The following is a 14,764-nucleotide window of genomic DNA, read 5'->3' as shown; positions in this document are numbered from 1 at the left end:
TTTTAATTAAAACAAGAGGTGTGGGTAGGAGAGAAATTAATTTATTACATGTACGGTTGTTTTACCAGGCATAAAGCAAAATTAAAAAAAAAAATACAGAAAAACTTAAGTAACTCCATCCCGAGGCTCTAGAGCTGCCATTTTGACTGAGTCCGGCCCCTTTTCTTGGGAGCGGAACCACATAGCGGAACCCGGACGTTTTCCATGTCAACACTCGCTGTTGTGTTCTGCTTCTCAGACCAGGAAGATGGATCTGCGGTCGAACAAATGGGTTGTTAGTTTGATAGTTTGTTGGTTTTTCATCGGTAAGTTGTATTCTAACTGTGCTGAATCTTCATGTTCACGTATTTGTTCACGAGGGGAGTGTGTTTCTTTATCAGGTGGTTAGCTTGATGGGCTTCTTTGTGCTCGGAGCTAGCCGAATGCTAAGGCTAGTCAGCGCTAGCTAAAGATGTCCTGTTTGCCTTTAATCTCCACTGCCGGGGTTTTTATACAACTTTTACAATGGGGTTCAGCGTTGCTATGATTCTTGATTAATTCACATCAACTGGAAGTTCAGGTATGATCGCAGTACTCGTTAATTAAGTCTTTTTGAAGACTTTTCTTTAAGCCAGTCACAGGTTGGGTCTGCCCTCCTGATAAAAGCAACTCAGTATCAGCGTGACTGCTCGTGATTCCCCCGCTGCGGCGGCCCGGAGGGATTAAATGCGACAACATCACGCCAAATTACATCAAATGTTTGGTCGTTTTATGCTGATTTGACTTTCACCAAACACGCAAAGCAGGCGAAAGCACAAGTGAAGTCACTTTTGAACACTTTGGGGTGTCCAGGTAAATTCGGCTTTGCAGGTGATCCACCAAAACCATAATGTAAAAGGCTGCGGGAAGTGAACCAAGCCTACACTTCTATATGAATAACCAGCATATTGGTCTGTGAGATGAAGGTTACAACAGTGTCTGTAAAAAAAAGTGTAGGAGATTAACACTGAGCCATTGTACACCAGGTAAGTAAATCTATCAATCTGAATTAAATTTCCACCATTTTGAAAAGGACCTATTATTTCTTCCCAGTTTATTAAAAAAACAAGTGTGACAATACTTAAAATGGGGGTAGGATTTTACCTTATTATTGTGTCTTTTGTTTTATTAATTTTTCAGATGCACCTATTAAACTGGCAACTGAGTCTAGGTCTTAACGGGTACATATGCAAACTAGTCACAAGTCTAAAATTTATAATGTGCTTGTACTATTGAGAGATAAAGGTTGTAACTTAGCTTTTGGCTTCTCTTAGCAATCACAATCCACTTTTTTGTGACAAAGTCTGATTTTATGTGCAGTCTTGTTAAAAGTAATGCCCTAATACCATGTAACTCTAAATGTGCCTTTTCCCTTGCAGGTGTTAGCTGTAATTCTGTGGAAAAGAAGATTTATGTGCATCTGAATTACACTGTCCCGTGTGTGCGGCTGCTCAATGCAACACATCAAATAGGCTGCCAGTGTGAGTAAAGCCATATAAAAATACACATCTTAAATATAGAGTGTGCTTCTTTTGTGTCTTCCTCTTTCACTGTCACAACAGAGATCAGCGTCTTTCTTTCACTTCGTTTTTGTAGTAAAACGTTTACTACACAATTGACCTAAAACAGTGTTTCATAGGAATTTTCTTTGTTGCTCCAGGCTGTTCAAACTTTGAAACTTACTGATCACCTGTGTGCTTTGAGGATTAGGAATGAATTTCCACAAATGATGAAAGTGATGAAAATCTGGGATTTTCTGTGATGTATAAGCTGTTTGCATGTAGTGTAAATTGTTATCATACTACAAAATCCCAGCAGCAGCAATTTTGCCCTATGTCAAACATATGGGTAGGAGTATGACACACATTGGCTGAAAGGATATTTTTTTCTAATACAGCTGTTGTACCTCATATTACAGATGCTGGTATTTAATTTCCTCTTTCGACTTTTAGCCTCTTTGTCAGGTAGTGTGGGCGTGCTCCATGTACTCGAGTCAGAGGAAAACCTGGACTGGGTCCTGCGCACTGGTCACAATCCTCCATATCTGGTTGTCCTGGAGTCTTCACTCTTTACCAGGTAGAGTTAACATGTCTCGTCCTGCAGAGGGAGTACCTACAGTAGCTTCTAATGACAGGAAGGGCGGGGGAATCACCTGATATTCTGACTGTGTCTGAATTTAAAGTATTCTGTTCAATTTTAATCCAACATACAAGTCATAAATCAATTAAAACAATCAATGAGTTGAATAATAGCCAAAATAAATGTTAGTTCAAGCGTAGCAGATGTGGGAGAAGTTATAACATCAGGACACGGCTGTAAAACCTTATCATAAATGTCATAAACTTGCAGTAACAGGTTTGTACAGTACAGTGAATTAAGCAAACCCTACCTGTGTAACCCAAAGGAAAGAAACTTGAACCACATTCAAACCCATATCTGACCTGTATTTGTACCCGTATCATTTCCGCTGCCCCGTGCTGACTGTCTGGCCGTCAGATCCATCATGATGAAGTTGAAGAACGGATCCGGCAGGGTGGCTGGCGTTGCTGTTGTTGCGCCAAACACAAACCCGCCCGCGGGCTTCTCTCCACACACCACCTGTCCCAACGAGAACACAGGTGGGAGGGTTTGCCTGCTAAGACTTGTCTCATAGCATACATCAGTTACAGAAATTAATTGTAGTTTTATAGTCCTCAAAGGGCACGGCTCGTGTAATTATGGGCTGTAGCTGGTTCAGGAACAGTTTATGCAACTCTGTAGTGTCACCATGTAGTTATGTTTGACCTTACAGCGCAGATTTAATGTCTCATTACTTTAAATTTCCTCTTGCTTCAGTTTTTTTATGTGAATGCCACAGAGATACCATAAATTGAATGCTGCACAAGTTACCAGAGTTACTTTATTAACTGGGCAAGAATAGCTTCAGACAATGCAAAAGATCACAGTAAAATGCTTTTTGATATTGTACAAGGTTAAATTAAAGTGGACATAATTAGAGTTACGAAGTGGCAAGAGCCTCTTCCTCTGGCAGGGTTTGAGGGATAATGTACAGCGAGCTTGGTGCATGCCTCACGCCACTTGCTGTACATTATACTGCTCGTTACATGTCTCTTAGTTTCTGACAAGTCATGTTTGCCCTTAATGCTACACTCCCAATGAGCTTCTGCCACCATTGCTATGGAGAAGGAGTTAGTCAGAGGCACAAATAATAGCTGTAGCATATTCAGATTGCTTTGTTCCTGAATTAATAGTTGCAGATAGTCCGAGACGTACCCAGAATACAAAAAAAGAGTTAATATAAGCTGCATATTGAGTGGTCAGTTGTCACAAGACTGTAATCTTTAGCCCTGTTGTTTTTTTTTGGGGTGTGCGTAACATAATTCTATGCTTTATGATTGAATGTTTCTTATCAAAATACATTTTCGGAGTTGTAGCTACCTTGTGTCCTGACGTTTTTATGTAAACAGGCATGTACCTTTTGACTTTTCAATCAACCAGATATTTGCTAATCTTTGGAACTGACAACGAATTTTATTCCCATCCAAGCCGAAAATTAATATGAACCACTTTGCAGCTGTATAAGCTTTAGCCTGCTTTTAAAGCTCAGGAGGGTAAATAGTTTTTATAGACTTTAGATACAGATCAGTCAGATGCAGATACAGATTTGCCAGATGCAAAATTGTTGTTGGCTACTATTGTTGTTGCTAACCTGACCAAACTGGGACTGAAAACTGATGCTAATGAAAGAAAACTAAAATATTCGAGTTAACTAATTCTACAAATAAATACATAAAATAAATGATCTGTTTTGACAGCTGGTCTCATGCAGGACTCAAGCCCTGATCTCCTGGATGAAAATCCTCTACTTAAACTTTTCACCTGGGTGCAAATAGATGCGTATTTTTCACGTGGCTCACTTTTAGAAATCAGTTAGATACCAACACCATTTTTAGCTTCAGTTTATTTACATGACTTTAAAGGTATCAGCTCATGTGGTTTACGCTTCATGATTGCCTGCTATCAATGCATTCCATTTACTTCCCCCAGGCGTCTATACGGAGAGCTACGACCCAGCCTTGGCCCATTGTAATACGACAGTGTGGAACCCTTTTGGAAGCGGCTTGTCCTATGAGGAGTTTGACTTTCCCATCTTCTCCATGAAAGACGACAATGACACTCAGGTCATACGGCAGGTAATGTGACGGGAATCGTGTGAAGTTTGCAACACAAGCTGATGTTTTGCATGCGTTTTGTTTTTGTCTGTTAATCCTGTTTGATAGAACCACTTTGCACTTGTAGTTTGTTGTCACTGCACAAAATGGCAGTCTAATTGTTTCCGTTTGCCTCCGGTGTCGGTGAAGAGGAATCCTTTTACAAAGCAGCACAGCTACTACAAAATCAGATCTGAACATGTCCCAATAGGGGCCGAGATTAGGAACGATGCCAATAAAGCTGTTTCAGCAGCACTCCTCTTTCCTCTAAAGCTAACATGTTGTGACACATTATGTTGAGACCATTTGTCAGAACCACAAATCATTAGCTGCTCTTCTACCATTAAATGTGACAAAAAACAGTCAGATCACATTACACAGATTTTAGATATCCTCATCTGATGCAGTCTAAGTGTGCGTATGGTTCTCCTCCTCCATGTTTTCACAGAATAGAGCTAACATGGCTGAGCTCAACATGACCTGTGACTTTCAGTTCTGTTTTATCTCAGCTTTCAGTTTCAGCTCACTGATAGTGGTGAACTTTAAACTGGCCCTGTTTAAAACTCTTTACTGTATATTGCTCTGTGAAGGATGTAATCAGTGACTTTTTGTGTTTTCTGAAACATTTTAGTGACTTAGCTTTGTTCACGAATAAAGCTTTTAGCTTTATTCACATTTTTAAAACTTTGTTTAAAACTTTGTGGTTGTTCCTTGTCTCAGATGAAACAGCAGGGTAGACGAGGCAAACTGTAGTGAAACCTGACAGTTTGAGGTTTGACATCTAGAGCAGCTACTGTGTCAAAATATTACTGTGCCCAAACCTGCTGCAGAGCCAGCTCTACCTTCTAACTAAGGGTTGAAAACTGTTTTAGACGTGTTAAAATAATAATGTAGTTGCAGTTTAAAAGCTAAGTTCAGACTGAAGGCTAAAGTGACACAAATCATATAAAATCTGATCTTTTCAATTCGGATAATTATGATCACTATAGTAACTTGTCCCTTTCTCAGGAAGATGAGTCGTCTGAACTGAGGGTTTTGCGGTGACAGTCATGTGGAGAGTTGCTGGCGGATGTAGTTAAAAGTAGCTCCTGACATGCTGAACTTTTGGGTGAAATCTGTTTCTGTGACGGCATTCACGTCGCACTCTTGGCTCTAACTCTGCATCCACACAGACCTCTGTTCAGTAGCAGCTGTTGCTCCCCAAAAAGCCATAATTAACAATTTGCCTCTCTGTCTCCTCGTCCTCCTTATTGTCTGCTCATGAATTTGCTGGCTTCCACTGCACATTAACTGTAAGCTGTAAAGTCAGACTTCAGTGGCCTCCATGTTTACTTCGGTACGACAGCGTGCTGCATGTGACGCCGTTCTTTAGTGGTCACCAGTTCACAGTGGAATCTAATATTGGCCACATTTGAAAAAATAAATGAACCGCCAAAAGAAACAAATCCGAGCAATAGATTTTAATGGAGCACTGAGGCTTGCAGTGTGAATGTAGCCTAAAGTGATGCCATATGGGTGCTCTTTGCTCCACTCACAGTGTTACATGGACCATAACCGTGCTGTGAACGGCAGCACTCCCCAGTACCCGCTCTGTGCCATGCAGCTCTACTCCCACATGTCCGCCGTCACCAACACGGCCACCTGCATGAGGAGAAACGACATCAGCTTTAGCATCAGCCCAGGTATTTACACAACGTGAAGACAAATCAATACACAGAAGAAAACTATTGTAATACAAGAGAGGAGTTTGATGATTATACTGTTTTTTGATTCATTCTAATCTAAATCTATTCCTGTTCTTGTTTTGTGTCTCCTTTCTAGAGATGGTTTGTGACCCACTGGGCGACTACAATGTTTGGGCCTCCACAAGGCCTGTCAACAACACAGCCAAGGGCCACAAGATGGGGGAGAGCGTGGTCATAGCTGCAGCCAGGGTGAGTTTAGGGGAAAGACTCTGTGTCCCTCTGTGTTTAAGCAAAGATGATAAAATAGGCCTATACCAATAATTCACTATGGTACGGCTCTTATTGGTCATTAGCATCCCCATCTAAGTGCATGAAAACAGTATCTGCAGTGATCTCACTCACTTTGAAAGCTTTCCACTATAAAAGCAAAGTCCCGCTTTGTCATATGATGTAAGTTAACACTTACAGTCCATGTCGCTGGGTTAGGGTTCGCGTTTCTGTGTTTTGCTTCTTCTGTAAATACTCTTCCTATATGCTATTGAGAACAAGAGCTGTGAGAACAAAACACATAAATTAAAGTGACGATAAAACAGCCGAGGAGCCTCTTCTGTCCTCACTTTGTGTATATGCATGACTGCAGTACCAAGAAACCTAAACCTAAACTAGAACAATAAGAATATGAACAATATAAGTACACATAAATAGCAGTATAAATAGCAGTATATACAGTGGAGGTAGGTGTGTTGCATTTATGTAGTTCAAATATAGTGCAATGTGAAGGTATGGGACTATTGCACAGTGGTTCCTAAGTCTCTGAGACTAATGAGAGTTCATCGGGGTAACGGCCTGGGGGAAGAAACTGTCTCTGTGTCTGGTGGTTTTGGCGTACAGTGCTCTGTAGCGCATGTCTGTCTCAATAACACTGTACTAGTTAATTAAATGATTAGTCAGTTAGTTGAGAAAATCAACAACAGACAACTTGATGAAAATGATCGTCAGTTGCAGCTCCACTTCTTTCATTTAACAGAATTGTATCATACTGTAGATCAAACAAAAGACTGGATGGCTTTGCTCACAGTTTGAGGCCACATTTAGATTTATGGTATGATTAGAAATAGGTCATGACAAGTTTAACTGAACTACTTCCCTGGATACGATCTCTCCTCTCCTCTCCTCTCCTCTCCTCTCCTCTCCTCTCCTCTCCTCTCCTCTCCTCTCCTCTCCTCTCCTCTCCTCTCCTCTCCCCTCCCCTCTGCAGTTGGACAGCAGGTCGTTCTTCTTTGATGTTGCTCCGGGAGCGCAGAGTGGAGTCTCTGGGTTCGTCACTCTGCTGGCGGCCGCTCATGCTCTGCGAAATGCCACCCAGGAGGCCCAGCCTGACCGCACCATCCTCTACACCTTCTTTCAAGGGGTGAGCTGTTACCACACCATTATGTGCACCGCTGTACTTCCCAAACTTGATGTTGTCCTGCCAGACTTACTTATTTGAGTTTATGCTGTTGGACTCCAGGAAACCTTTGACTACATTGGCAGTTCGAGGATGGTGTACGATATGCAGAACAATCAGTTTGCACTGGACCTGGACAATGTTCACTCAGTCCTGGAAATAGGACAGGTGCGTATTGGAGACTTTTCCAATAATGGTGTGTGTACCGTATGTATCAACCTGCACAGACCACCAGAGTTTAAGGAAATGCACTATAATAGCACTATAATATACCCGAGCTCCAGTACTGATACCAAAGTTTAATGTGGGAGTTTAAAATGGGAAAGTTAAAAGATTATTATTTAAATTGGAATCTATGTAAACAACACTAACGTAACTTAAATTAAGTAGAGTTGGTCGGTCAGATTAGTAAACAAGTTGATGCCAAAAGCTATTGTAGCTGTACCTGTGCTACTATTGTGAACATAATCTGTGAAGACCTTTTATTTCTTAAATGTAATAAGATGCATGTCATGTTTACATGTGTGCAGTTTATCAGTGTGTTTCTTTTTGTTCATAGGTGGGGCTTCGTGCTGACTCCCGGCTGTGGATGCACTCTGATCCTGTGTCGAGGAAGAACAGCAGTGTCAACGATGAGGTTTGTGTCTGTGCACATTTTAAGAGCTTCTTCTCTCCTCATACAACACTGCTCAACCACCACAGCACATAGTGATCCCTATAGGAGGAAATGAAAGGTGATAGTATAATGTTTCTATATATACCTTAATTAAAGAGGCGTAATGGTTACGTTTTGGATGATTTATAGTTGGTTTAGTCTTGAACGTTTTGAACATGCTTGATTTTAACATAATCATTTTCAAGGTTTGGAAAAGGCTTGAATTTGAATATACTCCTTGAGAGGTGGAGGAGAGATGATTTTCAACACAGCACTATATACGTTGTATTTATGTATTTTCTAAAATAAGAAGCATGAAAATAAAACTGGAGGCACTCTACTCACCATCTAGAAATGTTAACTGCAAAAGCGTATGGTTGAACCTAATGAAAGCACATGTAAGTAGAAATAAATTCATACAAAATTAAATTTGGATTTCAAAAAGGGTCCTAAAAAGTAGAAATAGCTTTAATCAAAATATTAGGACTAAAACAGGAACTGATGTGGAAATTATCCTCAAGCACTACTGCTATATAAAATACTATAAATAGAAAATGTGCCAGATTGTGAGGGGCTAAATTCACAGGTTTCTGATTTGACGATCAAATTTAAATATTCGATGACCATTTAAGGGCAGGCGTAAGAGGAATTAATAAAAGCAGAGTAGGAACAAAAACTGTCAGTCACAATGTGTGTGTTATTGTCACATTTCTCTTTTTTCACTCCCTTTTTAACATTCTGTTTCAGGTGAGGAAGCTCATTGAAAACTTGCACTTGGCTGCCACAGATTTAAACATCACTGTGGACGAGCCCAACTTCTCCCAGCCGCTCCCGCCCTCGTCCTTCCAGCGTTTCCTGCGAGCTCGGCCAATCCCTGGTGTTGTTATTGAGGATCACCAGTCTGCTTTCACCAACAGGTGGTTCAGGGTTTCTTTAAAAACACACTATTATCACACACTGTTACATTTCATGTATGGGATTGGCACGTTGTGTTCATTTATTCTTCTGTTCTGTGTGCAGGTTCTATGAGAGTATGTACGATGATGCAGAATATCTGAACATATCGTACCCACCGAACCTGACACCAGAGGAGCAGCTAGAGTTCGTCACCGACACCGCCATGGTAATGCTGTTAATACCAAATATTCACCATATTCAAGTGCTCCTGAGTTTGCTTTGCAAAGCCAGTCCACAACTTCTGCTGCTCTCAAGGAGCTCAGACAGATGTGATTTCAACTAGAGAGATGATTGAAAGTGTTCTTCTTTGCTCTGATATCAACATGAACTTGTCTTTATCCAATTACATTGATGTCACCACTGACGGGGTACATTTTCTTTCTTCTGCTTCTGAGTTTGCAGCTTTTTGGGAAACATCACATTTCTCTTAAACTGTTCAATAAAATCAGTTTAGAAACGCAGCGTATGGGATATAAGTAATATATTATGTACACTCTTTTTCTCAAATGTAAAAAAATACATATCTAACCTCTAACATCTGCTACAAGAAGTTGTTCTTTATGTGGAATATTTCAAGTGGCGTTCTCAAAAATGTTCAGCTAAATAAATGTCTGATATGTCACCATCTGTCGCCGATTGAGCCCATAGCCTACTGATGAGCAGCCACTGCTTTTGCAATATTCTTTAGTATTACAAACTCTGTGTCGAGTGAACATTCCTGGGAAAAATCACTAAAAAAACGTCAGCTAGGAGCCTGTTTGGATCTCTGTGTAGAGTGAAGTCCAAAAACAAACCTGCTACTAAAGCTCATCGCCACCGATGCCGCCAAAGAGAACTAAACAGATTTTCAAGATTGCTACTTCAAGCTGTCTTAACGCTGCCATTATTTGATTTTCTGTTTCTCTCTGCATCTTTCAGGCTCTGACCGAGGTGGCCACCATGGTGGCTCGAGCTCTGTACGTACAGGCAGGAGGAGCACGAACCCAGCTGAGCAGCATCAACGCAGACCCTCAGATAGTAAGGCAGCCGGATTTCTTTTGGGAATTAGCAGAACGCATCTCAAGCTATGCAGCTATCTTATCTAAAAGTTCACTGTTCCCCTAGCTGTCTCTTCCCAACTCCACCTTTTCATTTGACTAATCTGAAAAACATCACAGCCTTTCTCCACCAAAGATTATTTCTGTACTTTCTCCCTCAGTCTTCTGCACTACTCAGCTGTGCATGAGTGTTTCCAAGGCTGAAAAAGATCCAAAAATCTGTTATGTTATCAAAAGTCAAGGCTTTGAGTTTAAGTATTCTATATCTGAAGTTGTAGGGGCTTTAAAATGATTTCTATATCAAAAGTTTATTTTTTGCAACAACATTCACAATTAATTTCCATTTTCCATGTTTGTCCTTGAAGATGTCAATTAACTTCCAGACATCCTGTTTTTAAGTCTTTTTATTCTCTTCATATTTGTTTTTGTTTTCTTCCTTTTACATATTGCTTTGTTTAATTGCAGCTTGTGCTCCTTCAGTCTCTTGAAATATGCTTTGAAACGAGTTGTGTAATCTGTAATCCAAAGGCAAACTTCTCGTGCCTCTCTGGAGGGATTTGGTGTGTGTTTTATTTTGTGACTAAGGAGATGTGACTGTTTTCTCTCCTTCAGGTCACCCGAATGCTGTACGGTTTTCTTGTTCGGTCGAATAACTCCTGGTTCCACCAATTAATCTACGCTGACCTCATGAGCCATCTGGGTAAGTTTGGTACACAGGCTTGTCCTTTTTTTAAATGTATTCATTTTATTTTCCACAAGGGTTTCAGGTGTACAATAATGTCATACAATAATGATTGAGACAGTAAAAGATAAAGAAAAGTAACACAAAACGGAGACCCTTTCTCATTATTGAACTAGATCAGAGCAGATGAGACACTAGTAAATGTTCCGAGCAGCAGAGGGTGCACATGTGTCCAGCGGGGACATTTTTGATAGTTGTGTCATTCCCAGAAATACAACTTAATCTCTTCTGTCTGGCAGCTGACGGGCCGACAAACTTCTATGTCGGTGTGGCGCCCCAGTCCAGTGAACTGACCATCCTGGTCCAGTATCTGCTGGCTAACCTGACGGGAAGCGTTGCCAACATCACCCAGGACAACTGCCAGAACCAAAGAGAGGATGACAAGGACACAGTGAGCAAACACGTAAGACCTATAACAGCCCTCCTTTTATTAAATAGATTTTGTTTGGTCATTTAATCTGAGACAAATCATATCACAAGCTAGCATGTCTTCACATTTGGGACACTCACATCAGCACCAACATCAGCATTTCTGCTTGCAAAATGATTTATTTGGTCAGCGTCAAAATAGTTGCATACTTATTGTTTTTGCTCTAGAAATGCCATTAGACTCAAACTCAAAACCTGCGGTATATAAAAAGGTGGATGGACAGAATAAGACATAAATGAAGACAAAGTGACACCAAGTGTGGACTTAAAAATGTTCATTCTTTTTTGATAACAAAAAACACAAATATATTATTTAATTATAAAATAAAGCTACATTATAAATTATATTCCCCTCTGTTGGTATTAAGTAGGAACACCAACATCTGCACAACGTTCCACTTGTTCTATAAATAAACAATAATATGAATATCCCCCCCCAGATGTACTACTACATGTGGGTTCAGGGCGCGGTGCCTCCCAACGGCACAGAGAGGGAGGGGTTCTGTGTTCGCTCCACAGTCCGTCTTTCCAGGGCGCTGTCCCCAGCCTTCGATCTGCGGCAGTACACCTCCAAAGATTACTCAACGTGGACAGAGTCCCGGTGGAAGAGCATCAAAGGACGCATATTCCTGGTGGCCAGTCACGAACTAGAGGTAAAGCTTCACTCCTCAGAGTCAAAGACAGCGCAAATTATACAGATGCACACTTAAGCATCAAGACTTTTCCCAGGGTTTCCTTGGATTTTAGTTATTCACATACTGTAGGAGGTCCTGATTTCAAAGTGAGACGTTATAAACTTTGTGGTTTTATTAAGAACTGTAATCATGGTGAATTTCTGATGGAACACAAACTAAACCGTCAGAGTGTGAATGATTAAATAATCCTGATTGCTTTTGAAAATTATGAATTTCTGAACAAGTGTGATGCTGGAACGCATCGTTCTGTCTTAAAGGAGGCAATGGACAGAGCAGCAAGTAGTTAAAACTGTGAAAAAAGTAAAATCATTATAAAAAGCAGCATAATCCAGGCTCCTTCCAGACTCGTTTAATAGACTATTAATTATCATTGATGCAAAAAGTAAACATGGTTGCCATTTAAAGCGACAGTGTGCAGAATTTCTATGTGGTTACATCATCATGGTTGTATTGTAAAATGTTTTCTGTAGAAAAAGGAGGCAGGTTTGGTGAAAACTGGTGTATTTGTCTTCAGCCTGTTTATCGTAATGTACCAGGATGCATTACTCTCTGCCACTTTATAACCTATGTCATGTTTGATGCCTCCACTAGGGGGTGCCAGTCAGATATATCACAATTGTACACATCGTGCCATAGCTCTGAAACTGCACTGGTCTAATATTTTTATATTCACAGCGTATCAAATTAGCACTTGTAATGTGAGAGGTGCTATTCGAAGTGACAAACCCACAGAGAATTGTCAGCAGTTCCCCTCACCTCTACGTATGCAGCATTTTACTGTCTTTCAGCTCATTATTAGCTCGTTTACTGTTTTAGTCCCATCTGTGTTATTTCCAGCGACAACAGGTAGCTTTTTCTCAGAGAACACACTGATAAGCCCACTGAACACTCATCAGCAAACAGCAGACAAACAAAGTTAGTGAGTAGCTAAGGAACCAGACGTTCTCCTGAGGTGTCAGCTGAGACCAAACCAGAGCTAAAAGTAGAGTAAATGTTGATTCAAGTGGACGATAACACGTTTCCAAATAAATGCTAAGCTCACTCTGTGTCTGCTACATGTGTAAATAGAGGATTGTTAGCAAGTTCACTCAACATCAATAGGGGATAATACATCACAATTGTATTTACAGCATGTTAAACTGCCCCCAAATGGCTAAGAGAACCTGTAAATATTGTTTTCTACCAATTTAAAAAATGAGATAAGATAAGAAATGAGATAATTCCCGTGGTTAAGTGTTTCTTTTTACTCCTCCAGATGCTGACGCTGGGCGTGGGTGTGGCCGTGCTGTTGACATCCCTGCTGCTGACGTACATCATCAGCTCAAAGGCCGACATGCTCTTCAGCTCGGGGAGGGAGCCCGCCAACGCCACCTACTGACCCGCACGGAGGTGCCGCAGGCCCACGACCACTACTACTACTACTATTACTAGTACAACTACTACTTCTATCCCAACCAGACATGGACGGGCTCTTTTCTTTGAAACACAACACATGTAGGTACACAGACAGGTTAGATACAGCAGGAGAGGAGTGGTGAAGGGTTTATTTAGACGACGACTCCATGTTTATGGACTCACTCAGGTGAGGCGAGACATGAGAACTGGACCCGACTGGATTGGCCTGGATGCATCTGGACTCATCAGGGTCAGACAAACACTGGTCAGGCACCTGCCAGTGGAAAAGATGTTTATATTTCTTTTGTTTTAGGTTTTTTTTTTTTTTTTTTTCCTTTTTATTGTCAAAGAATGTTTTGTTTACTGTGTCACGGGATAGACACTTAAGCATTATTTTGAGGGTGTGTGAATATGTAAATGTGGCTGAGTGTGTGAGCATTTGGCTGTGTGATTCAGTGTGTATGAACAATTACGAGTGTGTGTGTGTGTGTGTGTGTGTGTGTGAGGATTGCGATGGTATGTGCAATACTGTAGCTGTCTTCTCCGTCAGTGTAGTTAACTTATCAATCTGTTCTAATGATAAGAAACCACTTTTTGAGTAAGTGAACAAGTAGTAAAATTTAAATAAGGTTTTGCAAGCTCTGGAAATGTGTGGTGAAGTATTTTGATAAGTTCTAGATCCTGGGAAGTTGACAAAAATCCCAAATATTTATATTGTTCAGTCCCGGTTCTCCTATAACTACATGTGTATGTAGTTGTAGACCCACTGCAATTTCACATATTGTGATATTTGTGTGGAGAAGAAGAATTTCCCCAAGAAGTCTAACGTGGCTGACAAACACTTCACGTCAATCAGCTGCCAAAAATCGTCAAATTCCGTCAGAAAATCGTGTGTTTTGACACCTGAAATGCGCTGGTACTCTGGCTGTGCACTCTTTTTGGTTCGTACTTTTTGTCACAAGGTTTTTTTTAAATTTTTTTTTAATGATGATTCCTGAAAATTGTGACAACACGCAAGAAGGTTTTAATTTTTTGTTGTTGTTGATGGACGCTTCATTTAATGGCTGGAATCAATGACCAATTGTGATGCCTTGATGAAGAAATAAACATTGCTTCTTTTCCAGTTTTTCTTTCATTGTCAGCGGACCTCTGAAATGTAATTGATGTTTTTGGTTGAAAGAGCTCACTGATCTAAACGAAGGGTGTACGGACTCTGAATGCAGCGGTCCAAAAACACTACAAATGTTATTAATCAAAGCCTTTGGCCTCAGTTTACTATTTTATTTCCAGTTGGATGCATTTTGGCAAACAGACCTTTTATCAGAGCACCACCAGAGAGACATCATCCTCTTTTTAACGGGAATAAGAGATCGTCCATGTTGGGAGATACCAACTTGTGTTACCTTAAGAAACAGTGATATGAACTCTTCCTTAAGGTTGTGGTGCTCTACTAAAGGCTTGTAGGCTGAAATGTGTCAGCATGAGTAATAAAA

The 14,764-nt window shown here is 40.6% G+C and overlaps 1 protein-coding gene across 1 annotated transcript; it reads left to right on the top strand.

Annotated features, from left to right (window-relative positions):
* The first annotated feature begins 196 nt into the window (after window positions 1-196).
* ncstn (nicastrin) lies at window positions 197-14,394 on the top strand. The gene is made up of 17 exons (XM_070845592.1): window positions 197-305; window positions 1,398-1,499; window positions 1,971-2,094; window positions 2,515-2,636; window positions 4,066-4,211; window positions 5,767-5,911; window positions 6,051-6,163; window positions 7,173-7,325; window positions 7,425-7,529; window positions 7,921-7,998; window positions 8,764-8,933; window positions 9,037-9,139; window positions 9,892-9,990; window positions 10,623-10,710; window positions 10,992-11,155; window positions 11,622-11,834; window positions 13,132-14,394. The coding sequence occupies exons 1-17, from the start codon at window positions 248-250 to the stop codon at window positions 13,252-13,254; spliced, it is 2,106 nt and encodes a 701-aa protein (XP_070701693.1). The 5' UTR covers window positions 197-247; the 3' UTR covers window positions 13,255-14,394.
* Window positions 14,395-14,764: the final 370 nt, after the last annotated feature.

This window comes from Pempheris klunzingeri, chromosome 15 (genome assembly GCF_042242105.1).
Source record: "Pempheris klunzingeri isolate RE-2024b chromosome 15, fPemKlu1.hap1, whole genome shotgun sequence".
Classification (NCBI taxonomy): Eukaryota; Metazoa; Chordata; class Actinopteri; order Acropomatiformes; family Pempheridae; genus Pempheris; species Pempheris klunzingeri.
This window is presented reverse-complemented; position numbering and strand designations above follow the sequence as displayed.